Here is a 26817-nt window from a genome sequence, read left to right on the forward strand (position 1 = left end):
TGTCCATCCGCTTTTGGTGTTGACGGAAATAATCCCACACATGCCCGTCATCCCGAAGAAGATCCAGGTCCTCCGTGGGGAGCACTGCCTATCCCAGAGCAAAGCCGGATGGACAACAGCCGGGTCTGAGGGTGGCCTCCGCCCACCCTCGTGGTCCCGCTGGGATGCTCAGGCCTTCTGCTTCCTCCTCTTGTGACTGTGATGTCGCTCCCCGTCCCTGCATGAAGGGAAAGGAACCTCCAGTGAGGGTCACTCAACAGAGAGGAGGGAGCCGACCCCTGACCCCATCATCATCACAGGGCTGGCAGAAAGCCAGGGTCACAGGAATAGGGGAACGGACAGACAGCTGAACAGAGGGACAGCCAGGGGGCACAGTCCAGCCCAGCTCCAGTGCTCCCATGAGCTAGCTGCATGTTAAGGACTCAGTTCAGATGGAGTCTCGTCTTCCACCAGTTCCTGCACACCCCAAAACCTGGATGGGGCACCCCCCATGCAAGGCCATCCCAGGAGAGGCACGGGGACAGGTCAGAGCCACTGCAAAAGGTACAGGTCACCATACGGGGCAGTGAGCAGAATGTGGGGGGAATCAGGACCCCACATTGGGCTGAGGGGTCAGTGCGACTTCCTGTCAGGGTCAGTCTGTGTGGTTGCTGTGACCCCCGACCCCAAACCAACTGGACAAAGGGAGGAGTAGGCACAGGCGGATGGGCACGGCCGACCTACATTGCCATTGTATGGGGGGAGCATGACAGCAGCCTCAGCCTGTCTGGGTGTCCCGATTTCTTCCCCTCCCTCCTTCCCCGACCCCCACACCTCTCCTTCCTTCTTCGGCCCTCGTGGCTCTTCTCCTTCTCCTCCTCCCGCGCCCGCTTCCGTCTGTGTGGGCTTCTGCTCCGATTCCTCCGGTGCCCCGAGTCCTCAGCCTGCACGTCGCTCCCGCCCGACTGCCGTGAGCCTGAGGCCGAGCGTCGTTCTTCGCTCCTGGGCCGGAAGGGCACGGTCAGCACCTGCCCGGGGACCCCTGGAGGAGCGCCCACCCCGGTGCCGGACAGCGCCCCTTCACCTGCCCGTGTCCTCTTCCTGCTGGTCCTGCCACTGGCTGCCCAGCTCCTCCATGTGCACGTTGATGACATCCCGGATCACCTGTGGGATGGGGTGATCGGACTCAGAGAGGGGTCTCTGCTGCTCCCACCCGCCCTCCCACAGGGGCCTGGCCAGGGAAGGGACACCAAGGGCCCCAGGACAAAGGCCATGACACAGGGGTCCCCAACTAGCTGGGGAGAGGGCAGGTGCTGCGGGTGGCTGAAGAGGGCAGCGTGTGCCCGGCACCCAGTCAGGACACTCAGCCCGTCCTGCGTGCCAGGGCGTGAGACCCATGGGGGCATGGGGGCGCTCGCACCTCCGTGTAGGACTTCTTGGTGATGTGCACATTCTTGGCCCGGTAGGACTGACGCCGCCGCTTATAGTCCCGCACCTCGGCCAGGATCTCCAGGTAGGACTTGGGGCTCTTCCGGCTCGTGTCTGGAAGGGCACAGCAGAGCTGGACTCAGTGGCCTGCGGACACTCGGGCACCGGCACCCTGCCCTGCACATGGTCAGGAGGAAGGGGAGGTACAGGAGGGGGGAAGAAGGCCCCCGAGGCCAACACACCTTGGCTGACTTTGGCGGCCAGGTCGACAAAGAGGTCACTGTCATTCTCCATCTGTGAGGAGTTGGGCCGCTGCTTCTTAGTCTCCTGGACCACAAAGTCGTAGAGGGCCAGGCGGTCGGCTGGGGTAAGGTCACACACGCAGCGTTTGTGATTCAGAGGGACTTCGGGGGGCAGCACGGAGGGAACCCCTACACAGGAAGGGGGAAAAGAAGGGAATGAGGGTGCATGGTGACTCCCAGTCTCCATGAGGCAGTGCAGACCCAGACCTCAGGGAGACTGGCATGGGAGGCAGAGTCTGCTCCCCGGGGAGGTCTGACTCCGCTTCTGGGTCCTTCTAGAAAGGCTGGGCAAGAGAGCCACAGGCCACAAAGCACACCCAAGTTTCTTTCTCCTGGTTCCGTTTCCTAGAACGAGCCGGAGCACCCCGTGAGTCCAAAGCCAGCCCCCACGCCCGAAGACTGAGTCTGATAGCCAGGGAGGCTCAGAGGCAGCAGAGCCCAGAAAGGAATAAAGGCCAGACCACACTCGCTGGCAGTCAGCTGCCCAATGTTCGAGTCTCTGCTCAAGATTTTTTTTTTTCTGTTTCTTTTGGGCCACACCCGGTGATGCTCAGGGGTTACTCCTGGCTATGCGCTCAGAAGTCCCTCCTGGCTTGGGGGGACCATATGGGAAGCCAGAGGCCCTACCGCTCAAGCCACCATTCCAGTCCGTCTGCTCAAGATTTTAAAATGAGCAAATAGGATACCTTGGGGTGAAGGATTAAATGGTGCAGAAAATTTTTGTTTTGTTGAGATTCAAAGAGAAAAGAGAAGGACTGTGATGGGGTATAAAAAGCACTTTGCACAGATTCTTTTTGCTCAGGATTCACTAATGAGACCACAGACAAAGGGGCCAACAAGCCTAGAGACGTCCCTGTTTGTGGCCAGTCTGGGCCTCAGAGGCGTCCCATGTCACTGATTCCAAGTAGGCAGCAGAGCCCAGGCTGGTGGGGAAGGGGGGTGCCCTGGCCCCTGTGAACTCCCCAGAGGAGTTCTGGGCCAGTTCCTGGGCATGACCCGCCCTGTGAAGCCTCCCGTACTCTGGTCTCTCCCCAGCTCTTCAGAGACCCATGTCATGGCCACGGCCTTTCCTTCTCTCATACTTAACACAAGGCCAACTTCCCCGAGAGACAATGTCTTGGGGTAAGACACTCACTCGTCAAGCCCGAGTCATCAGACTGATGTGAGAATCTACACTAATGTGTCACTCAGGCGTGGATTACCACTTTGCTATTACTCAGAGGACAGAGGGGGGGCGTGGTCACTTGGAGGAATCTGTACAGGACCTGTCCACGAGCCTCGTGCACAGAAAAATAAAAGCCACTGTTCAACCACCTGTGCTTGGCATTAGTGGCTTTGCTCCCCCTGCTCCCGGAAGGGCTGGCTCTCAGTGAGCTCTGACAATGGGTGTCACTTACTCTGGAACTCACTGCCGCCATCTTTCCCAGCTGCCGCTCTAGCCTGCTTGATGACCTGGAACTGCGAGTCCTTATCTGTCCGAGAAAGAAAAAAAGGTGAGACATGGGCCACGAAGGCTCCATCAGCTCCAGCCAGGTAGTGTTTCTCCAGTGCCGAGCGGGCTCCTGACCCTGGGGTGGACTAGACGCCCCCTCACCTTCCACTCTATGAAGAGACGCAGGCAGGGCACAGGCCTGTTGCCTTCAGAAAGACGCCCAGGTGCTGGGACCCAACAGGCAACACAGAGCCGAGGGCCCAAGGCTCCCTCCTGATGCAGACTCAAACACAGAAACCACTACCCTCCTGCCCCCGCACCCAAGGGCCACCCCTAGCCTCGTGAGCACATTTCCAGGTTCAGTGTGGAGGGAGGAGCCTGCTGTGGCACACAGCCTGGGGGCTCCAGCTGCCTGTTCTGGGAAATGGGACCAACTATGGGATTGAGAAGTTCAGCTCAAGCTACCGCCATCCATTTCCTTCTTGAAAGCAGACGAGGTCCCTTCAGATGGAAACAAATGCACAGGGTCCTTATCCTGAAAGAAGGTCAGTCTGAACACGGAATAGTGGATCTGTGTTCTGACCCACACCGATGCTTACTCAAAGTGACTGAAGGGACGTTCGCATTTTCATAGAAAAACTCAGAAGTATACATCTTGTCCTAAACAGGAAAACATTAAAGAATAAGAAAGACTTAGTGCTTCCAAGCCCAGGCTTTCTACAGTACAAGAACGGGGGAAAATAATGAAAATCTTCAGTACAAAGTAAATCTGGTCTGTGAAGTCGGTCAACAAGCCAGCTCCATCAAGGGCTTCTGTCAGAAACCTCCAGCACAGTCTCCAGACTCTGGTTTCTGGGGTCAGAGAAATGCTTGGGGGCTGAGCAATCCTTTCTACATGACAGAGTCGCCCCAGGAATGAGTCGGGGCCCCCAGGCATCAACAGCTGTTGATGCACAACTGAACCAAAAGAACCAGATAGGGGCCAGGCCCCCCACCATTAACCTGTGCCCCAGTGAGGGGCCAGGGACCTGCAGGTTAAGCAGAGTACCTCCTCCTCCTGCGTGTAGCCCAGTTTTCGCAGCTGGCAGGATACCATATGCTTGGCCAAAGATGTCTGAGGCATGTGATGGTTGGGATCAAAGGGGCAGGTAACCATCTCCTATGAAAGAAGCAGAAGCAAAGCCCGTGAACAAAGGTCCTGCCACTGGCCCTGCCCCTGCCTGAACCCTGGTCCTTCCCACTCCTGAATCCCTGAGCAACCCTGGTTGCTCCGGAGTAGCCCCAGCACTGCTGCCGCCTTCAGCAATATGTCCAGCACCCCAGGATGAACATGCCCACCTACTGGGGAACTTTCTGTGGCCTCTCATCCACTGTGTGAACCCGGACACCATCAAGACACCTGGGCCACCAGCACATGGGGCATTTCTGGGGCCACGATATAAGTTTAGCACCAGTGACAGTTGATTCACACACACACCCCCCCCCAAGACAAATGTGGCTCTGGGTGAGCTAAGGCTAAAACCACTTCTGTCCCTGCCTTGGCCCCGCCTCATGGTCCTCATCAAACGGATAAAAACCAGGGTCCAAAGTGACAGCACAAGGGACATATTGGAGCCTCCGTCTCCTGCTCATCAGGATGTGAGCTCACAGCCAGGGCTGGGTGACCCCCATTTTTCTCCAGATCAGGGAACCCTTCGCCACACATCTGGGGCTCAAGGCCTGCAAAACAGAAGCTGGAGTCCTGAGTGTGACGCCCTAAACCCTAGGACCTGCATTCCTGTCATCCCAGGCCCCTGCATCCTCTGGTTCCCTTATTTCCCACACCCAAGTCCCTGCATGACCCAGGTCTCCATGAGTCCCTGCATCCCAGGTCCCCGTGTCCCCATCCCCTAGATCTGCACCCCAGATCCTATGTATACCCTCATCCTGGGACCACACCCCTAGACCCTGTAGCCCTCTATGCTCAGACCCCTGCACCTCTAGGGCCTGCATCCCTCCATGCCCTCGTCCCTGCATCTGGGGAACTGCATGCGTCCATGCATTCCAGACCCTCGGGTCCCTGTATCCCTGAGCCCGCACCCCCTCCAGGCCAGCATCCTGCACTCCTGGATCCTGCATCACTCCACACCCACTTCACTGCAGCCCTGGGCCCTGCAGCACTCTACATTCGCGTCCCTGCGTGACCCAGATCTCCACGAGTCCCTGCATCCCAGGTCCCCACATCCCCATTTCCTAGGTCTGCACCCCAGATCCCATGTGTACCCTTATCCTGGGACCCGAGTTCCCATACTCCTAGACCCTATACCCCCTTCTATGCTCATGCCCCTGCACCTCTAGGACCTGCATCCCTCATCTGGGGACCTACCTGCGTCCATGCGTTATAGGCCCCCCGCATCCCTGCAGCCCCCCCACCCGTGCCCTTGCACCCCTGGGCCCTGCACGCCCGCGTCTCCACACCCCAGGACCTACCTGCATCCATGCATTACAGACCCCCATGTACCTGCACCCCCTCCAAGCCATCATCCTGCACCCCTGGACCCTGCAGCCCTCCACACCCGTGCCCTTGCACCCCTGGGCCCTGCAATCTTCCACGCCCCCGTCTCCGCACCCCAGGACCTACCTGAATCCATGCATTACAGACCCCCATGTCCCTGCACCCCCTCCAAGCCAGCGTCCTACACTCCTGGACCCTGCATCACTCCACACCCGCGTCCCTGCAACCCTGGGACCGACAGCCCTCCAGACCCGAGTCCCTGCATGACTCAGGTCTCCATGAGTCCCTGCATCCCATTTCCTAGGTCTGCACCCTAGATCCCATGTGTACCTCATCCTGGGACCCACACCCCTGAGTTCCCATATCCCTATACCCTGTACCCTCTTATGCTCTCGCCCTGCACCTCTATGCATCCCTCCATACCCACATCCAGGGACCTGCCTGTGTCCATGCATTATAGGCCCACGCGTCCTTGCATCCCCTCCAAGCCAGCATCCTGCACCCCTGGACCCTGCAGCCCTCCACATTCGTGTCCCTTCATGACCCAGGTCTCCATGAGTCCCTGCAACTCAGGTCCCGCGTCCTCATTTCCTAGGTCTGCACTCGGATCTCATGAATACCCTCATCCTGAGACCCACAACCCTAGACCCTGTAGCCCCCATACTTACGCCCCTGCACCTCTAGGACCTGCATCCCTCCACGCCCTCATCCGGGGACCTACCCCGCGTCCCTGCACCCCCTCCAAGCCAGCGTACTGCAGCCCTCCATGCCCGTGCCCTTGCACCCCTGGGCCTTGCAAACTTCTACACCCGAGTCCACGCATCCCAGACCCCCGCGTCCTTGCACCCCCCCCAAGCCAGGGTCCTGCAACCCTGGATCCTGCAGCCCTCCACACCTGCGCCCTTGCAGCCCTGGGCCTTGCGATCTTCCAGGCCCGCGTCCCTGCATCCCAGCACCTGCCTGCGTCCATGCACTCCAGATTCCCGCGTCCCTGCAAACCCCCAATCCAGCGTCCTGCACTCCTGCATCACCCTGCATCACTCCACACCTGTGCCCCTGCACCCCTGGGCCCTGCAATCTTCCAAGCCCGCCTGCACCCATGCATTCCAGGCCCCCTTGCCCTGCACCCCCTCCAAGCCTGCGTCCTGCACCCCTGGACCCTGCACCCCTGGGCCTTGCAATCTTCCAAGCCCGCGTCCCCGCACCCCAGGACCCGCCTGCGCCCGTGCATTCCGGGCCCCCGTGCCCCTGCACCCCTCCACGCCTTCGTCTTGCAACCCTGCACCCCGGGATCCCGCCTCCCGCTCCCTCCCTCCCTCCCTCCCTCCCTCACCGCCGCCGCGTCCTCGGCGTCCAGCCGGTCCACGCTCCAGCCGAGCGACGCCGCCACCTCCCCCAGCGTGCGGCAGCAGCTCTCCGCGAAGTCCTCCAGCTCGGCCTGCAGCCGCCGCCGCTCCTCCAGCGGGGGGACGGAGACGGCGTCCGCCATGGTGCCGCCGCCCCCCGACTGCGCAGGCGCGCCGGAAGCGGAAGTCGGTGGGTGGGGCGTAGCGTAAAGGTCTGGGCATGGTTTTGTCACGTGCCCGGAAGTCCGAGTCGGGGCGGAAGCGGCGTGTCGGGCCATGTGAAGTGCCTTTGGCCCCTGCTTCGATGCCCCGAGTTCACGCCGCTGGCCCATGCAAGTCATCCCGCTTCTGGGCTCAGCCCAGCGATGCTCTCCTGCGTGGCTGCCACGCGCTGCCAGAGTTAGCCTAAAGATGGTGGGTCACTGCAAATACCCCAAGTTTAGATTATTTTCCAGTTCTTTGCAGCTGACTCAGATTTCTACTGATTTGATCTATGATTTTAATTTATAATTTTAATCCATAGATCTGTAAAATCCATCATTTTTGTTGACTTAATTAAATTTATGAGTCCTTGGTGGTTGTGGATGATGGTGGATGGATGGTGAGGCCTTCCTTTCTCGGCTAGGCCAGGCTCCTGCAGCTTATTTGGCCTGGAGGGACTGAGGGTTCAGGATAACGACAGGGAAATGAATAACAGAAGTCAGGAGGCATAAAGCTTTATTATAAGGCCCTAGCTGCCATGTGTGGCTTCTAAGCTAAGCAGCCTCTCTGCATCCAACCCTCTCTCATCTCCCCATCCTGCCTCCTTCTCCTGAGGCTTCTCTCTGAATCTCACGTAGGATTTCCTTCCACCCCTGAGGCAACCCCTTTATTAGTCACCAAAGACTCCTCCCATCCAGGTAGGATAGGAGGAAGTTGAGGTAGGGGTTACAGTTTTAATCCATAAATCTCCAGATTTAATCCACCAGTCATATCTGATTCTCCCTCCCTCTCTCCCTCTCTTTATTTTTTAAATAATATCACACTTTTTTTGTTTGTTTTTGTTTTGGGGTCACACCTTGCAGTGCTCAGGGGCTATTCCTGGCTCTATGCCTGAAATCACCCCAGCAGGCTTGGGGACCATATGGGATGCCAGGATTAGAACCATCGTCCTTCTGCATAGAAGGCAGATGCCCTACCACTGTGCTATCTCTCCAGTCATAAATAATATCTTTATTTAAGCACTATGATTACAAACACGTTTGTAGCTGGGTTTTCTCTTTGATTTTTGGGCCACACCATGCAGCACTCAGTGGTTACTCCTGGATTTTAGCTTAGAAATTATTCCTGGCAGGCTCCTCAGGATACCCTATGGGATGCTGGGTATCGAACCCAGGTTGACTGTGTGCAAGGTTCTCTTTTAATCTAGAATATTCTCTCCATTTCCCTTTCTCTCTAAAATAAAGTCATAAGGTTTCTTTGGGGGGGGGGTGCCTTATTCAGTCGTCTCTAGAAAATAAAGTCACTGGATTTTCTTGGGTGCCTTACCCAATCATCTCTAAACTGCTGAAGCATTTTATCATTGTTCTGCTTCAGAATTGAAGTTTTGGGTTACTTGGGAGGGTTGGGTTGTTGGGTTTGGGGGCCACAGCTGTTGCTCAGGGCTGGAATCTAATGGGTCAGACTTATTTGGTTGCATGCATGGTAAGTGCATACCCTTCTTACTCTCTTTTCCTGTCCCACTGTTTTGTCTTAAAACAGTAGTTTTAGGGTTAGAGCGATAGCACAGCAGTAGGGCATTTGTGTTGCACACAGCCAACACAGGACAGACCCCGATTTGAATCCCGGTATCCCATATAGTCTCCTGAGCCTGCTAGGAGCAACTTCTGAGTGCAGAGCCAGAAGTAACCCCTGAGCACCGCTGGGTGTGACTAAAAAAAAAAAAAAAGATAACAGTGGCTTTATTGTTCGTTGCTGATTTAGGGCAGTATTTACAGACAGGCCGAACTGCCTTAGATAGAGACACTGAAAAATTGGTGGGGGTAAAAAAATAAAACAAAATAAAACAAAAAACAAAAAGGGGCCAGAGAGATAGCATGGAGGTAAGGCATTTGCCTTGCTTGCAGAAGGTCGGTGGTTCGAATCCCGGCATCCCATATGGTCCCCCGAGCCTGCCAGGAGCGATTTTTGAGCCTGGAGTCAGGAGCGACCCCTTAGCATTGCCAGGTGTGGACCCCCCCCAAAAAAAAAAAAAAAAGAAAAAATGGAGAGATTATAGCCTTGGGTAGGTCATTGGGTCAGGGGCATTTTCTCTTGGTTAAGCCCAAGAGCATTGATTTCCAGAAAGATGAATCAAGTTTTACTTTTTTATGGAAAGGGGGCTGTAAATCAAATGACTGACAATCTGTGATTTCAGCTTTCTGAAGCCATAATTCCATCCCTCCACTGTTAATTGATGTTAATAACCTACCTGGTCTGATGTGAGTCTGTGTTTCTCCTGCCTTTGAAGAACCTACCCTCAAATTTCCTGCCCAAGCTCTGCAACCAGCCCTTGTACTTCCCCCCCACAGGTGACAACCCCACAGTTTCAGTCCCTCTTGTTTTGTTTGTTCTGCTGTAGGCAGTAAGAGCTCACAGGGCCTTATCGTGTGTTTGTGGGGGGGAATTTGACCACATGTAAGACAAGTGCCCTACCCACTCTACTGTTTCTTCAGCCCCATATTTCACTTTTATTCTGAGGCCAACTCTCTACTTCCTTCATATATGTTTCCCGGAGATGAAAACACTGTGAGATCTATCTCTGTTGTCTCTGTCTTTCTCATGCACATGTGGCACGCACAAACACACACACACACACACACACACACTGATGTTGCACATGCAGTCAGGACTCTCCCACAAGAGAGTCAGGTGCTACTCGATGTGCAAAAGGACAGCTCCAGCAGTGTTTATTCATGGGCTTTGCATGCGTGCATACACAATTAGCTCAGCTCCATGGAGCATGAAGCTAATTTGGGGATTGTAGTGGTGACTTCTCACTGAACATTTCTGTCAGTGTTCTTTTCCTGAGGCTGCATCATGGATGTGGGCTCGACTCAAGCTCCTGTGTCCCCCAATGGAGGGATAAAGGGCAGTTCAAAGGACGTGGTTCCCCTCCCCCAAATGATCTAGCAGGGGTCTCAAACTCAAGGCCCGTGGGCCACAAACAGCCCTCCGTACAACATTTTGTGGCCCTGCCCTAGAGGAATCTTTTTTTGTTTTGTTTTATTTTAGTTGTTTGGGTCACACCCCCTACTGTTCAAGGCTTACTACTGACTTTGCACTCAAGGATCACCCCGACTTTTCCTCCTGCAGCCCCCAGGTAAATTGAGTTTGAGACCCCTGAACAGCATGTCTGCTCATCAGGGAACCCCCTTGTAGAATTAAAAGTGCTGTGTAGTATATGAAAAAAGTTTCCATAAGATTATTCTTGGTGGGGCCGGGCGGTGGCACTGGAGGTAAGGTGCCTGCCTTACCTGCGCTAGCCTAGGAGACGGACCGCGGTTCGATCCCCCGGTATCCCATATGGTCCCCCAAGCCAGGAGCGACTTCTGAGCGCATAGCCAGGAGTAACCCCTGAGCGTTACCGGGTGTGGCCCAAAAAACCAAAAAAAAAAAAAAAAAAAAAAAAAAAAAAGATTATTCTTGGAATTGTTGTCTATAAAAATATTTCCTTAGGATTGTTCTGTGACTATTGCCCCACCTATCCCTTCCAGGTGGGGGCGCTGTGGAGTTGGCAATAAATAGCTCGATGGACAGGGGACAGGAGTCCTTTTGCGAAAGCTGTTTGCAGGCTGCAAGAGGATTCTCTCGCTCTCTCTCTGTTTGCCCAATCTTTTACACCCTATCCTTCTTGTCTGTGTGGATTATTATTTGCTGCGGATAAATATTACCAAGGTCTCCCCCCGAAAGGGGGCAAGGGGATGGGAAGTAATTTCTCATTCTGGGGACTGTTCTTGGATTCACAAATACCCAACAAAGGATTTGATAGCACAGATAATTTACACCCCCTCACCTTTCTTTTGGACCATGTTCCCCCTTCCCCAACTGCCATCCCAACTCTGCAGTGGGGCTTTTTGAGATAGTCCTCAGGGAGTTAGTTAAGATCCTGCAGTAGGAGTCCTAATGCAAAGTAGCTGGGAGTTGGAGGCAGGCACCGAAGACCCCTCCTTTGAAGGATAAGACAGCAGCCTCATGGTTTGGGAAGACCCTAGACAACGGAGGGTTTAAAAACTGTAATGGGGTCTCTGCCCGAGCCCCTTTATTTCCATTGCCTAGTGCTGCACATAGGTGTGGTCTCTAAAAGGGACCTCTGAGACCCACTTTCCAGGGGTCCTGAGCAGAGTCCCAAGCTTGTTGGGGAAGGAGACACCCAAGTCACATCCACACCCCAGGGAAGCCACAAACATGGGAAAGAGATTCCAGACACAGGCATGGTTACCACCTGCAGGTTTATTGCAAGTATCACATTTCTCACAGATCCCCTTTCGAAAGCACATGGAAAACCCACCCCAAGAGCAAACGGGGTCAGGGTTCATGGTTCAGGGGTCAGTGGCGGGCACTGCAGGAGGGACCATTTCTAACACAAGGGACACTATTTCTTAGAAAGAGGAGAGAATGAACGATTCAGACTTCAGTGCTCTGTTTCTTCTTGAGCTCTGAGAACAGCAGAATCCTTATCGTGAGGCTAGGAGAGGGTCAGGAAGCACCTATGAGAGTCTAAATATGGGGGAAGGAACAAGACAGACTCACTCGGGACCCACCCCCTCCTCTGACCAGTGGCACCAATGCCCCCCCACCCTCCCCACCCTCCCCCACCCATCCCACCCCACCCAGGACTTGGGAAGCACAGCCAAGGAGATAAAGAGGCTTTTCCCACGGGACTCCAGCCGGGCGCTGCCTTTGGAAGCACGGAAAGTTCTATCACTAGACTGCTGCAAGCTCGGAGGTTTCCTCTTTAAAACTCCTTTCATCATCATTTAATAACTGGGACGAGCCAGGAAGACAGGCCGGGATGTGCCTGGCCCTCGGGGCACTAGTGCCCAATGGAGCTACTGCTGAATGAGTAGGAATAAGAGTAGGAGGAGTTGCTCGTGGCATCGAAGCTTCCTCTTCGGGAGCCCGAGCGGGAGCCTGAACGGGAGCCCGAGCGGGAGCCGGAGCGGGAACCAGGGGCCGAGGACATATTGTAGGGACTGGGCAGGCCCTTGGAGGAGACGGAGGCGGCCTCGAGCAGGCGGAGCCCGGTGATGTCCTCCACCATGGACCGGCTCAGCGCGTCCCTGTAGGAGATCTTCAGCTTGGTCTTGGGGCAGGTGAGGATCTTGGCATAGCTGCTGGTGTCCTGCAGCCGCTGGGCTGCACGGCCATCGATGAAGCCCTTGCGGATGGCCTCCTCCGTGCTGATCCTGCCGTGCACCTCGGGGTCCACCAGGCCGCCCGTCAGGAACTGGAACTCCAGGAAGCGCTGGCCGGCCTCGTAGGGCAGCCACTTCTCCTTCACCGCCTCGGCCGCGGACATCTTCTTCTTGCCCTTGACGCCCTCGAAGCCCAGGAAGGCCTTCTGGGCCGGCTTCAGCCGCGTGGCCATGTCCTGGTCGATGAGGCCCTGGGCCACGGCGTCCTGCAGCAGCAGCTTCTGCCCGCTGCTGGGGTGGATGATGCCGCCCGTGCAGGCCTGCGCCTCCAGCAGCCGCTGGCCCGTGATGCTGTCCACGATGCCGCGCTCGATACCTTCGGTCACAGAGATCTTCTCCAGGTTCTCCGTGTCGAAGATGGCCGCGATGGGGCCGCCCATCTCCTCCAGCGGGTCTGACAGGGAGCTGCTACGGATGCTCAGGTTCCTCACACCGGACAACGTCGAGACCTTGCTGGACACCTCATGTCGGGAGCAGCTGAAGACGTCGTCGCCGCCGCTGCCGCTGCTCACCAGGATGCCGCCTCCTCCTCCACTGCTGCTGCTGCAGCCGTTCTTCAGCGAGATCATGTCAGCAAACTGTGTGAGGCTGAGGCTGCCCGAGCGGTACTGCTCAAAGAACTTGCGGTCCACCAGGCCCTTGTCGATGGCCTCCTGGATGTCGTACTGGCTGCCCGTCTTGCGGTCCACCAGCACCACGCGCGTGGAGCCGTCGCTGCCCGTGATGGTGATCTCCTCCCACTCACACTCCTGTTCGCACAACTCACGGTATGTGTCGTAGTCGATGAGCCCCTTCTTGTAGGCCTCCTGCACCGACATCTCCTTGTCCGTGTCGGGGTCCACGATGACCACCCGGCGCTTGCGCAGCGTGTTCTTCTGGGAGGTCTGCAGCTGCCGCTTCTTCTCCTTGAGTGGCAGCAGGCACAGCCCCGTGTCGGGGTCCTTGATGCAGCGCCCCTTCAGCTGCAGGTACGTGAGGTTCTCCTCTGTGTTGGGGTCGAAGAAGCCCTTGGTGTCATCGCTGGGGTCGGACAGGATCTCGCTGAGCTCCTCGTTGAAGTAGCCACGCTTGTAGGCCATGACCACAGGCAGCCGGTGACTCTCCTTGGGGTCAATGATGCCGCCCGTGGCAATCTGCGCCTCCAGCAGGCGGATACCGTGGCCCTTCTCGATGAGCTCCTTGTTCATGGCCTGGAAGAGCGAGATGATGCCTCCCGTCTCGGGATCGTGGTAGCCGGTGACGGCCCGCTCGGCTGAGAGCAGCTTCTCCTTGAACTCGATGCCCACCAGGCCCCGCTTGTAGGCCTCCTCCACAGGCAGCCGCAAGTTGCTCACGGGGTCCACGATGAAGCCCGTGGCTGCCTGCGCCTCCAGCAGCTCCAGCGCGGTGCCTGGGCGCACCAGGCCGATCTTCATGGCCTCGTAGATGCCCAGCTTCTGCTTGGTGGTCTCGTTATAGATGCCGGCGATGCAGCTGGAGCCCTGCAGGAAGTCCTTGATCCTCTCTCCCACCTCGTCGTAGGAGATCCGGCCCGACTCCAGCTCGTTGATGGTGTCTTTTCCGAGGATGCCTGAGTCCACCAGCTCAGAGACAGGGACGGGCTGACGGATGCCCTGGAAGGACATGCTGCGCTTCTGCACTGACAGCAGCAGCAGGCCCGTGTGTGGCTCCACGCGGCAGCGCTCGCGCAGCTGCAGGTAGCTCACCTTCTTCTTGGTCACGGGGTCCACGAAGTTCTTCTGGCCATCCCGCGGGTCGTTGAGGCTGCGGTAGAGGTCACGGTCAAGGAGCCCGCGGGCCAGGGCCACGTCCTTGGGCAGGAAGACGCTGTTGACGGGGTCCACCACACCCCCCGAAGCCAGCTGGGCCTCCAACAGGCGCAGTCCTGTCTCTCGGTCGATGACATTCTTCTTGATGGCCTCTGACACCGACACCGTCTTGCCTGAGAAGGGGTCGTTGAAGCCGGTGACAGCCTTCTCGGCCGTGTAGATCTGCTCACGGTCATCGAAGTCGATGAGATCCCGGGCCACGGCGCTGTCCACCGTCAGCTTCTCGTTGCGGTGCGGGTCGATGATGCCGCCCGTGGCGGCCTGGGCCTCCAGCAGCATGACGGTGGCCTCAGGGGAGATGAGCTTCTTCCGCTTGGCTTCCACCAGCGAGTACTTGTCCTTGGGTGACGCCGAGGCGCCCGCGATGGCACCTGCGCCCCGCAGGAACGGCTGCATCTCGGCCGCCAGCTCCTCCACGGACTTCTTGCCCTTGAGCAGCCGATCCAGCGTGGCCTTGTCGATGAGCTGGCACTCGTACAGCTGCATGGCCGTCACCTTCTTTCGCAGCCCGTCGAACACCAGCGTGGCCGAGTCCACGGTCCACTCGCACTCGGTCTGTGTCTCGCGGTGCGAGCTGTAGGGCCGCTGCTGCAGCCGCTCGATCTCCCGCTGCATCCGGCCACGCTCCGTCTCCAGCTGAACCTGCGTCTCCCGGGAGGAGTCGGCCAGCTTGCGGCGGCAGCGCTCCTCGATGCGCTTGATCTCGGCCTGTAGCCGCTCCACGTCGGCCCGCAGCCCGTTCTTCTCCCGCTCGCTCTTCTCCCGCTCCGACTCGCTCTTGCGCACGGCCTCCTCCTTCCGCGAGCACTGCGTCTTCCACTGGTTCAGGTCGTTCTGGATCTGCTGCTTCTCGCTCTCCAGCCGCTGCTTCAGCCGGCCCTCGGCCTCCAGCGCCGCCTTGGCGCGACTCAGTTCGTCCTCCAGGCGCTGGAGCCGCAGCTTGTCCTGTTCTAGGACCTTGATCTTCACCAGCAGGCTCTCGCGCTCCTGCACGGCCTGCGTGCACTGACTCTTGGACTCGTGGATCCTGTTGGAGGCCTGGGGAGGGAAAGAGAAAAAAGAGAGAAGCACAGAGCGGTTGAAGATCTGGGTCTGGTATTTTTGCACCCACCTGAACAAGACACCCTCGCCCTCGCCCTCGCCCTCGCACCCGACATTCCCCCTTTTTTGCAAATTCCCCGAAAGGTCGTGCGAGCATCCCTGCCAGAGAGATGGCATGAGCCAATAGCTCCTGCTCCCTCCGCCCCAGAAGGAACTAGAACTTGGACGCGTTCTGCCTCGCACGGCTGGAATAAAAACCGATAAATCGGGAGGCTGGGGGGTCGCAAGGCCTGGAGACCGAATGTTCCCACCGAGGCACAAATATCCACTCCGGTCGTGGCCCTCCCCACGTCCCACCCCACACACAAATATTGCCTCTAGGAATCACACAGATCAGAGGTGAGAGGTGGTGATTGGAACCCAGGCAGGCGTGGAAAGAGGACCAGCACACACAGGTGGAGCGTGACCCAGACACCATCAAGGCCCTTGCGGGGGAAAGGGTGCGGAGTGAAAGCAGGTGGGGGAGAAGGGGGAATCCAGACCGGCACCGTGAGCCCCGGGAACGGACGGCGTGTGGGTCGCCCCTTTCCGAGAGGGGAACTGACTGCTGGCTGCGGTGCGGGCCTGGCCACCAAAAGCAAGTTGCGATTTCCCAGGACCGGTCTTCAGGGTGGTGCAGACAAAAGGGGCCTCCAGAGGACCAAGGGGTTAGTTGAGGGCAGGAGAGGAGGAGGGCAGCGGGGAGGAGCCAGTGCCAGGCTGGGGTGGAGAGGGGGCTGTGCTGGGGGTGCGGGGGCAGCGAGGAGGCGGCATCAAATATTTGTGAGTACCTCCAAGGCCTGCTTTTGGAATCTCTCAATTTCCTGTCTCAAATTTGCCCTCTCTCTCTGTAACTCGTTAATGAGCCCCTGCAGCTCCAGGGTGCGGTCGGCGCTGGTCTGCAGCTGGCCGCGCAGCTCGGCGATGGTGGCCTCGCGGTCGCTGGCCTCGCTCCGGCTGCGCCGCAGCTCATCGTACTCCAGCCGCAGGTTGCGCAGCTCCTCCTCGAGCATCAGGTGCTCCTTGGTGAGGTTCTCGGTGAGCGACTGCAGCCGCTCGATCTCGATCCTGCTCTCGTTCAGGCTGCGGCTCTTGTCCTCCACGGCCCTCTGCAGGTGCTCGCTGCGCGCCTGGCCCTGCCGCACGCTCTCCTGCTCCTGCGCCAGCTGCCGCTGCAGCGCCTCCAGCTCGGCCGTCACCCGGCGCAGCTCCTCCTGCAGCCGCTGCTTGTCGCGTGCATGACTGTCCAGTGTGTCCCGCTGCAGGCGCAGGTCGTCCTGGCTGCGCCGCTGGCTGGCGGTCGCCTGCTCCAGCTGCTGCGTCAGGCTGGTCACCTTGAGCGTCTGCTCCTGGACGGAGCGGCGCAGCGCCTCCAGCTCCTCCTCCAGCTTCCTGCGCTTGGAGCAGTCGTCCGACGCCGTCCGCTGCAGCCGGCCTAGCTCGTCCTCCGCCTTCTGCTTCTGCACCTGCAGCTCCTTCATGGACGCCTGGAGGCGAGCCACATCCTGGTCCCGGGCTGTCCTCTCCTGGGCCGCGCGCTCCGACTCCAGCCGCAGCCGCGTCAGCTCCTGCTCCTGCCCCTTCAGCCTGTTCAGGCTCTCGGTGGCGCTGCTCTGGGCCTTCTGCAGCTCGACCTGCGTCCTCTGCAGCCTGGCGTTCTCCTCCTCCAGACTCCTGCGCTGCTGCGTCTCCGTCCCGATGAGCTTCTGCAGCCGCTCGATCTCCCGGTTCTTGTCCTGGATGGTCTTGGCCGCGTCGTCCAGGGACTGCTTGTAGCGAGCACCCTCCTCGGAGCGCATCTGCGCCACCTGCCGCAGCTCCGTCTCCAGCTGCTGCTTCCTCTGGGCCAGCTCTGAGCCGCTGGCCTTGTGCTGCTGGGCGCTGTCCTCGGCCCTGCGCAGCGTCTCGGCGTTCTGCGCCAGCGAAGCCTTGAGCCTCTGCACCTCCTCGGTCAGGCTGCGGTTCTCACGCTGGAGGTTGTCGATCTGGGCCCGGTAGCCGCCCGTGTCCTGGTCCTTCTGCAGCGTCAGCTGGTGGATGGTGGTCTTGGTGATGTTGATCTCCGTCTCAAACTGGTTCCGCAGGCTGATGATCTCCTCGTCGTGGCTGTTCCTTACCTGAGCCAGTTCCTTCTCCGACTCCCAACGCCGTGCGGCCTCGGCCTGGAACTCGGCCTGGAGCCGCTCGATCTCCTTGTTCTTGTCCTGGATGGTCTTGGCTGCCTCCTCCAGCGACTGCCGGTGCCGGGCATTGTCCTGGGCACGCTGCTGCGTGAGCTGCTTGAGCTCGACCTCCAGCTGCTGCTTGCGCTGCGTCAGCTCCGAGCCGCAGGCCCGCTGCTGCTGCATCTGCTCTTCGGCGCGCCGCCGCTGCTCCGAGCTCTGCAGGATGCTGTCGTTGAGCCGCACGATCTCGTCCTTGAGGTCCAGGTTCTCCCGGCACAGCTGGTCCAGCTGGCCGCGCAGGGCCTTGGAGTCGTCGTCCTTCTGCAGCGAGAGCTCCTTGATGGTGGTCTTCGTCACGTTAATCTCTGTCTCATACTGGCTCCTTAACTTACTCATCTCCTCATTATAGCGGGTTCTTACCTTTGCCAGCTCATTCTCATACTCTCGTTTGCGCGCGCCCTCCTCCTGCAGGAGCACCCTCAACCTCTCTATCTCGTACTCCTTCTCCTTGATGGTCTTCTCCGACTCCAGCTTCTGCCAGCCCAGGCTCTCCTTCTCGCACTGCCGCGCCTTCTGCAGCTGGTCGAAGTCGCACTTCTGCTGGTCGAAACGGTCCTCCACCACCTTGCGGCGGCGCTTCTCGTCCTCCACCTCGTACGTCAGCCGCGTGATCTTCTCGTTGAGCTCTTTGATCTGCCCGTAGCACTTGTCGAGGTTCTGCTTGGCCGATTTGCCGTCCAGCTCCGCCTGCCGCTTGAGCTCTTCCAGGCTCACCAGCTTGGCCTTGAACTGGGAGCACTCCGCCTGGTACTTCTGCAGGTTCTGATCCAGGAACTTGTTCTTGTTACAGTTCTCAGAGTTGGCGTCCCGGGCCATCCTCAGCTCCTCCTCCAGGACTTCGATCTTGGTGTTCTTCATCTGCAAGGGCAAGACCGGATGTCAGGGTGGAGGAAGGACAAGTCGAAGCCCACCCTCACCCACATACTGCCTCCTCCCAACTCAGGCATAGGTGCACACGCACCGACACACCTGCACGAGACACGCAAACACGCACCATTTGAATGTGCACATCCGTGCAGACAAAGAGTCGCATACCCACGTGCACATGGACTCATTCTCATGTCCGTGCACACGCTTGGGACCACACCATTAACACCTAGTGTGGTACACACATGTATATATTCATCCACGCACAGATGCACAGACTTACATGGACACTATCACGTGTCTACACGCGCTGCCTCTACACACGTGTACATGTGCTCACAAATACATGCACACACACAGAGGAACAAAGGCAACAAGACTCATCCCCTTGGCCTCATCCCACCAACACTGTGACTGACTCAGTAATGGACGTGTCGTCTTTGACTCAGACACTCCAAGCTCTGCCTGAAGCTTAGGAGCCTCCACCCACCCTGAGCCCCTCACGTCACAGTGGAGGGCATCAACAGAAGCCCAGTCCAGCTGCTGGCAGTGAGGAGCAGAGGGAGCACTCCCTGCAAAGCCCAGTCAACCAAGGCCATTCTCACCCCTTCAGAAGAACCATCGGCTGACTGAGACCAGGCGGCGGCATCTCCACTGAGAGACGCCCGCTGGGAGGGAGCTCAGAGCCGAGACATGGGTGCAGACGCTGCCCAGACCCTGAGCATCTGGTGCGTCTCACGCGAGCGAGTCCCTCCCAACGCCACTTGTCCAATCTGCATGACGCTCAAATGTAGACTCACCTTCAGGTCCTCCAGGCTCTTCAGCATCTCGCTGAGGAAGCGGTAATAGTCTCCGGACCTGGTCAGCAGCTCGATGTAACGCGCGTGGATGTCAGCCGCCTGCAGAGACGGGGAAGGTTAGCACCTGCCAGCGGGTCTTTCCAGCATCCAGGGGCCTTCCCAGCTGCCCGGTGGGCAGCCCCTTCGGCCCATGGGCAACGCCCAAGTCTAGATGTGCAGCAAAACCCCAGGGGGTGGGAGTGGGGGAACACAAGGGACAGGTGGCAACATGCCCCCACCCCCCACTCTGTGCATCCCCAAACCCTCTTCCTCTAGAAATGAGGGGAGAAACTCTTCTTTGGTAAATCTTGGACCTTGTGTCCTTTGGAAAACTCTTAGCAAACCTAGTCCTTCAACCCTGTTTCTGCAAAGCATCCAACATGCCCCGGTCCTAGGGTACCACCAGGCCTTCCACTCCAGAACCTTCCCTGATGGGGTGAGTTCAGGGGCCATAGGGAAGCAGAAAGGGGGCAGCCCTCACCTCCTGCAGGATCACCCCTGAGGGGGACTGGACCATGGTCCTCTTGATGGGGATGCTGAGGAGGGTCTCCAGGCCGGACGTGTATGAAGCCAACTGAAGCTCGTAGTCCTGCAAGAAAGGAGGGACAGGAAACAGGTTGGACCAGCTGAGTCTCCAAGATAGATGGGGCCCTGATCTCAAAGCAAACTTCTGCGCATATCCCAGCTTCCCCAGACAATGCCTCCACAAGGTTCCCCTGCAGAGCCTCTTCAGAGAGGAGCTAGGTGAGGGGTGCACGGCTGGCAGGAAGCTGCCCCAAGTGAGCATTGCCCACATGTGGCCAGTCCACATCAGCAGCCAGGAGGCTCCTTGGTCTGGAGATGCACAGCAAAGTCATGGTCTCCAGAATTGGCAAGTTTCTCGCCTTTAGGGGGACACAGAGGGGCTAGGGAGATGCTCGGAGGACCGAGCCAGCACCAGGAGACTCAGTTCCATCCTCAGCACTGCCTGAGCACTGCCCCGTGTGGCCCCAAAAGTCTCACTTGCGTGGGTGTGTTTAGTTTTTAATAAGATGAAGAAAAAAACATGTGGTTCCTGAAATTTGACATCCCAGCCAGACCCCCGTACCTTGATGGAGCTTGCACAGAGCTCGGCCGCTTTCTGCACCTCTTCCGACTTGTCACGCTTCCCGCAGACCTCGTTGTGCAAGTTCTGGGCAGGAAGGAAACACGGGCAGCCCATGTCAGGGGCAGCAGGTGCCACATGCTGGGGCCCCCTGCTGCTGCTCCCACTCGCACCTCCCTGGGAAAGGCTCAGCCACGCTCAGTCCCACTCTGAGGAGGAGTGAGGTTCCCTGGCAACCTGGTCTGCCCTTGCGAGGTGCAACAGCTGTCCTGCCAGTGCAGGACAAGCGGGATGGGATGGGCGCTCTACCTTTTGCTCATTGAGGTACCGCATGACGGTATTGGAGTCGGAGAACTTCATGGATTCCAGCGCATCCTGGCGGCGCTTGGCATCGTACAGCCACTTGCAGAAGCCCTGGTAGTTGTCCCGGTAGTTCCGCAGCTGCTTAATCTGCTTCTCCAGGTCCCACAGCCTGTGCGGATGGGGACATGTGAATGAGAACATTCAAATTCACTGGGAGCCTTGTGCGTGACCCAGGTTCTGCCACGCAGGATGGACCATGGGGGAGCCTCAGGCAGGAAAGCGCCCAAACCCCACTGCTCAAACGTAAGGAGAGGGCAGACAAGCTCATTTTAAAAGGGGCTTGTGCTTTCGGGGACAAGATGGAATATTCCAGGACATTCTAGTATCCGTCTGGGGTCATTCCACTGCTGGGCCCTGAAAACATGCCACTGAACAAAAAGACTCATCAACCTACCGCCATGTGGGGGTCTTAGCACCCCCATGGAAAGATCCCCCAGGCAGGAGTGGGGTAGGGTGGGGCATGACTAGCTGGACGTCAGAGTCTCTTTTGGGGCACCAAGGGTTTCTGAACAGACGGGCTGAGCCTCACCGGAAGTCGATCTGCTTGTCAATGCGCTGCCAGCGGTCAGTGAGCACCGTGACCTTGTCGGCGAACTTGCCCAGGTCCAGGTCGTAGAGTGAGTACTGCTGGCTGGCCTGTGCGTGTGCCTGCTGCGCCTTCTGCAGCTCCGTCTTCATGGTCGCCTGTAGCGACTTCTTCAGGTTCAGGTCGCTTTTGATTTTCTGCCAGGGTGGAAGCAGGAGCCATTGGAGGACACGGTCCCAACCAGACCAGACACACACACACACACACACACACACACACACACACACACACACACACACACACGAAGCCCAGAGTGGAGGGTTGGGGACAGGTGGACACAGCCCTGCCTTGAGGGGCCAGAGTCCAGCCAGGCAAATGGATGTGTGGCATCAATGTCTGTGCCCACCTATGCACCCTTTTGCCACTGCTGTAGGAGGGAGTCCTGGACTGGAGAGACAGCCCGGGGTGAAGGGAGGGGAGTGGAATGGGTGCTTTCTGGGCACAGGACAACCTGATTCAGTCTCTCCTAACACTACAGTGCACCCTCAGGCATTATAACCAATTTTCAGCCCACTTGGCTGAAATATAGGGAAGGGCGCCTTGGCTTCTGGAGTACCTCTCCAGAACACACAAAAAAACTCCAAGGACACACAAAAAACTAACAAAAATAGGTTTGTTTGTTTGTTTTGGGGGTTGGGGTTTTTTTTTCTTTCTTTTTTTTTTTTTTTTTTTTTTGACCATATCCGGCAGTTGCTCCTAGCTCAGAAATTGCACTCAGAAATTGCTCCTGGCAGGCTCTGGGGACCATATGGGATGCCGAGGATCGAACCTGGGTCCATCCCGGGTTGGCCACGTGCAAAGCAAACACCCTACTGCTGTGCTAGCGCTCCAGCCCTCACAGTTTTAAAAGGTGTCTCTGAGAAAGTGATAACCCCTTCAGTAACAATATTGAAAACGACCTTGTCTAAAAGAGAAAAAGTGAGAAGATAGAAGATGAAAAATGTCTGCCCGGTGGTAGGCAGTGGGGAGGGCAGGAGGGAAACTGGGATCATTGGTGGCAGGAAACGTGCTCTGGTGAAGGCTGTTGGACATTGTATGACTGAAACTCAACCATGAACAAATTTATAAGAAAAAACGGACTTTTGGAGCAAAAAATAACACCATATTTTCCTTACCATAAGATACTTTTCCCTCCCCACAAAAGATGGGGGGAAATGTCTGCGTCTTATGGAGTGAATGCCACCTGTAGCTGAAACCTAAGTGCAGGAGACTTTTTTAATTTTCTGATGTTACAAAAAAAGAAGAGTAAGATAAATGTGTTTAACCAACTGTGGACCAGTGTATTATAAATGTACTCGGCCTCACAAGCTGGTTATTCCCAGCCATAGTCTCCTGACATCTCTTTTTTTCCTCGTCTAAAAACTATGTGGATCTTATGGTCAGGTGTATCTTATAGAGCAAAAAAACACAGTAAATAAAAGGCGCCTGTGTGTACTTTTGCCCGACCTCCAGACCTCTGCCACCACCGTATGTCTGTCCTGGACCCAGGCAGGGCAGAGAAGGGCCCGGAATGCGCCTCACCTTCAGCCCGCAGCGGTAGGCCTCCACCTTGTCCAGGTCCAGGCACACGGTCTCCTCCTCGGTGAGCCGCGCCTCGTACACCTTGAGCATGTCCTCGGTCTGCAGGATGGCCTGGAGCAGCGCCCGCAGGGTGCACAGGCTGTGGGCAGAGGGATGGACGCTCAGAGTGAGGAGGGGAGGTGGTCCCCACCGGCACGGCCCTTGCCAGCCTCCCGTCCACAGCGGCTCGGCCCATGCAGGGGGAGGAGGAGGAGGAGGAAGAGGAGCAAGCAGGGAAGGCAGAGTTGGGACAGAGCTGCAGAGTCCATCAGGCCGGGACGTGGGGAGCGGCCGCACCTGTTGAGGTAACCGTCTGTGACACCGTTGATGTTCTCCAGCTTCTGGAAGAGCCCAAAGACCTCGTTCTGCAAGTAGCAGTACTTCTCGGAGCCGCGGAAGTTGGCCAGCATGTCCTTGAGCTGGTTGAGGACCTCGGCGAGGGCCTGTGAGTCGTTCTGGACACTCTGTGGCAACACAGAACAACAGAGGCGTTGCCACCTGAGGCCCTGGGGAACCACCTCTGACCTTGAAAGTCCCCTCAGGGCCAGCAGGGAGTGAGGTGCTGAGCTGAGACCCTGTTTTCAGGCCTGGTTCCCCACATCACTTAACATGACGAGGGGCCCACTGGATCACAGGGGCATCAGGCTGTCCTCATCTTCCTTCCAGGGCACCTGGGGCCCACCTGCCCTGATCACTGCCCCACGGTGCCACAAAGGCCCTGAGCGCAGGCAGCCTGCTGTGCGGGTACAGCTCAGGCTCCCTCCAAACCAGGCAGCTCCCTAAAAGTCATGAGACTATGCAAGCTGCAAGTGAGGACTGACACAAAGACAAAGACAACCCTCCACAACTCAGCTAAGGCGGCCTGTGCCTGTGGGTGCCATCCGCCAAGGAGGTGGACGCACTGGGACACAGGGGAAGGCTCGCCTTACAGGAGGCCAGACTGGGTTCAATCCCCGTCCCCCATAGGGTCTCCCGAATCCTGCCAGGAGTGATCCCAGAATCCGGAGCACAGAAGCAGGAGTCCACCACTCGGCCCCCAAAACGAAAGAGCAAATGGTGCAGCTCCATTCCGTGCTTACCTTGAGCTCGTTGATCTTGACGGTGATGTGGTGGGAGGAGGTCTGGTCCGCCAGCAGGGTGCTCCTCGGTGCCATGCGCCCCTCACAGTGCTCCATCTGTCGTCGCACCTTCTGCAGCTCCAGCAGCAGCCAGGCCTCCTGCTTGTCGCATTCGCGTGAGGCCTCCAGCACCTTGCTGTGGTTAACATCCTGGCAGGCCCCCAGGTGCGTGATCTCGGTGGTGGTGACTGCAAGGGGGCGCAGGAGTACTGGGTCAGACTGCCCGGCCGTGGCCCTGCGCCACCCACAGGGCCGGCCTCACTGACACTCATAGACATCCATGCTGCCCCAACGCCCCCAGTGGAGACGCTCAGGACCCAGAAACCAACAGAGCACAGGCCCTTTCTTCCCATAGAACTGAGGGTAGCCAGTGGCCCATGGGTGTGGGACTCGGGGCTGCCTGTGGGCTTTCTGAACAGAGGCAACCAACACTGACGGGGGGATTGGGCGAAGACAAGGAATCTCAGCTCAGAAATAGGGGCCAATGGGACTGGAGAGATAGCACAGCGGTAGGGCGTTTGCTTTGCATGTGGCCAACCTGGGACAGACTCAGGTTTAATTCCCAGCATCCCATATGGTCCCTCGAGCCTGCCAGGAGTTATTTCTGAGCACAAAGCCAGGAGTAACTCCTGAGCACAGTCAGGTGTGGCTCCAAAACAAAACAAAATAAAAAAAGAACTGGGGCCGGAGCAATAGCACAGCTAGTTGGGCATTCACCTTACTTGTAGTCGACCTGGGTTCAATCTCAGGCATCCCATAGGGTCCCCTGAGCACAGCCAGGAGTAATTCCTGAGCACATAGCCAGGAGCAACCCCTGGACTCTGCCGGGTGTGGCAAAGACACAAAATAAAAACAAACAAAAATAGCCATGTACGTCATAGCACTTGCTTTACTCAAGGATGCAGAGACAAAACATGGGATCCTGAGAGGCACAGAGGTGTGAGGCCACGAGTCGGATGCCTGGCACCAGCCCGCCGTGGCACCAGTGCTGGTTGGAGTTCCTAAGCCACCCCGAGGTGCCTGTGACTTTCCGGCCACCTTAGCGACCACATCAGAAGGTCAGAGCCCAGAGGCTCACACCCTACCCACGGGAAAAGGCCGGGAAAGCGCCAGCAACTCACCCGTCTGGTGCTGGGGGTGGCCGGGCAGCTGGATGACCAGTGTCTGGTAGTGCTTCTGGGCGTCGGTGAACTGGCACTGCATCTTGCGCTTGTCGTCGTCCCCGAACATCTCGGAGCCCTGGCTGTTGCGTATGAACTCCTGGTAGTGCAGTTCCAGGTCCGAGATGGTCTTCATGTAGTCCTCCTGCCGCATGGTCTTCAGCTGCGGGTGTGAGGGCAGGGAGCACACGACTCAGGGTGTGTGGGTGCCGGGTGCCCACCGACCACAAGGGCTCAGCTGTGCCCACGTGTGCTAAACACTTGTAACTGTGGGCATCTGGGCCTTCATACGGCAATATGGGACCTGTGGCTGAGATCATGTGACTGTGACCATGTGAGATCATGTGATTGTGTGTGAGGGGTGGGTGGTCCTGTGCTCCTGGGACATGTACCACATGTGAGCATGTGCGATGGTGACCATGTGTGATCACATGAGAACATGTGGATCTGTGACATGTGATCATGGGTGACCACACGCAAGCATGTGAGGCCATCCCATATGACTGTGAGACTTCACATATGATCACGTGATAGTACCATATGTGACCACGTGAGAGTTGTGTGTGACCGAGTGAGACTCTGACATATGACCAGATGAGACTTGGCATGTGATCCTATGATATGTGGTATGTGATCATGCGAGTGTGGCATGTGGCCATGTGAGCGTGTGACATATGATCACATGTAACCACATGGACTGTGAACGGGTGTCACAGATTTGACTAGTGACCATATGTGATTGCATGAAACTCTGACATGTGACCACATAAGCCTGCGACATGTGACCAACCAACTGAGGGATTGGCTTAAACATCCCAGGCCGAGGTAGGGCCAAGAGAGAAGGCTCTGGTTTAGAGCCATCGCCCTGAGAACCTGCACTCTTGGGGTCCCAGCTCCCCAACTCCCCTCTCTTAGTCTCCTCTCTGGGCTGCCCCCGGGACCCTCAGGGCCCTGCAGACCCAAATCGAGGAGCTGCACTGAGGCGATTCTCAACAACCTCAGCCAACATGAGCTCTGGGTGCAGTTTGGACAGGTGACCCAAAGTCCTGAACCCAAGAGGGCAGGGCCAGGCCAACGCTGAGCCCCGACACGCAGGCCCTGTGGAAACTCAAGCTACACTGTGGGTCTCAGACAGGGGACAGGCCCATGACATGCAGGAACAGTGCCCTCCTCCAGGGCCTGGAGTGACGTGTACCTTGGCGATGGTCATGGCGCGGATCTTCTCGATGTCGATCATGCAGTAGTGCCAGGACACGAGGCTCTTCATGTTGATGTACAGCTGGTTCCACAGTGCCAGGATGGCCTCATAATACTGCTCGATCCTGGGTACAAGGATTGCAGCGTCACCCACAGAACAAGCCCTCGACCCCTGCCCGTGGAGACTTGGAACCAAGAGGCACCAAAGATGCACTAGGGGTCAGGGCTGAGTGCACAGCAGAACAAGGAACAGGTGGGGGGGGGGGTGTCACCATTCAGGGAGCATGTGTCCGGGGGATGACTCACTTGCAAGAGAGGTCCACAGCCAAGGGGTTTGGAGGCGGGATGATGAGGCCCACGGAGGGCACAAGCATGTCCACGCCGCCTGGGCCTGCCACGTACCACTTGCTGCGCTCATTGTTGTCTTTGAGGATGCACTCATCCCCCTTGTGCACAATTTTCTGCAAGGGGGCCAGAACGTCCTCTTAGGGAT

At 57.6% G+C, this 26817-nt stretch overlaps 3 protein-coding genes across 4 annotated transcripts in view; 1 reads left to right on the forward strand and 2 right to left on the reverse strand.

Annotated features, from left to right (window-relative positions):
• The window catches only part of SLC35B3 (solute carrier family 35 member B3), a 301880-nt gene that overhangs the window by 151780 nt on the left and 123283 nt on the right, over nt 1-26817 (forward strand). The gene's annotated exons all lie outside the window — the stretch shown is intronic.
• On the reverse strand, nt 4-7127 carry SNRNP48 (small nuclear ribonucleoprotein U11/U12 subunit 48). The gene is made up of 9 exons (XM_049765024.1): nt 6969-7127; nt 4190-4300; nt 3741-3801; nt 3107-3181; nt 1650-1838; nt 1400-1521; nt 1064-1143; nt 814-981; nt 4-217 (listed from the first exon to the last, which is right to left on the reverse strand). The coding sequence occupies exons 1-9, from the start codon at nt 7122-7124 to the stop codon at nt 169-171; spliced, it is 1011 nt and encodes a 336-aa protein (XP_049620981.1). The 5' UTR covers nt 7125-7127; the 3' UTR covers nt 4-168.
• The window catches only part of DSP (desmoplakin), a 41579-nt gene continuing 26599 nt past the window's right edge, over nt 11838-26817 (reverse strand). The window contains exons 12-24 of one of the 2 annotated variants that reach the window (XM_049765109.1): nt 26631-26785; nt 26323-26449; nt 25089-25290; nt 23929-24155; nt 23147-23313; nt 22811-22949; nt 21233-21426; nt 20650-20812; nt 20344-20427; nt 19738-19845; nt 19218-19316; nt 17911-18408; nt 11838-15283 (exon numbers count right to left, since the gene is read on the reverse strand). In XM_049765109.1, coding sequence (XP_049621066.1) covers nt 12035-15283; nt 17911-18408; nt 19218-19316; nt 19738-19845; nt 20344-20427; nt 20650-20812; nt 21233-21426; nt 22811-22949; nt 23147-23313; nt 23929-24155; nt 25089-25290; nt 26323-26449; nt 26631-26785 — 5412 coding nt within the window. In that variant the 3' untranslated portion in view covers nt 11838-12034. Of the gene's footprint in view, nt 15284-16116; nt 18409-19217; nt 19317-19737; nt 19846-20343; nt 20428-20649; nt 20813-21232; nt 21427-22810; nt 22950-23146; nt 23314-23928; nt 24156-25088; nt 25291-26322; nt 26450-26630; nt 26786-26817 lie in introns of both variants that reach the window. The other variant, XM_049765108.1, reaches the window with a different exon arrangement.

This window comes from Suncus etruscus, chromosome 18 (genome assembly GCF_024139225.1).
Source record: "Suncus etruscus isolate mSunEtr1 chromosome 18, mSunEtr1.pri.cur, whole genome shotgun sequence".
Lineage (NCBI taxonomy): Eukaryota > Metazoa > Chordata > Mammalia > Eulipotyphla > Soricidae > Suncus > Suncus etruscus.

Bases quoted from the DNA above. Each gene is read 5' to 3' on its own strand.
- SNRNP48 (XM_049765024.1), bottom strand. From the start codon at position 7,124: ATGGCGGACGCCGTCTCCGTCCCCCCGCTGGAGGAGCGGCGGCGGCTG. The intron at 1,144-1,399 runs GTGCGAGCGCCC...CCCATCCCACAG, and splicing joins CCAAGAAGTCCTACACGGAG to GTGATCCGGGATGTCATCAA. The intron at 218-813 runs GTGTGGGGGTCG...CCCTTCATGCAG, and splicing joins GGCCGAAGAAGGAAGGAGAG to GGACGGGGAGCGACATCACA.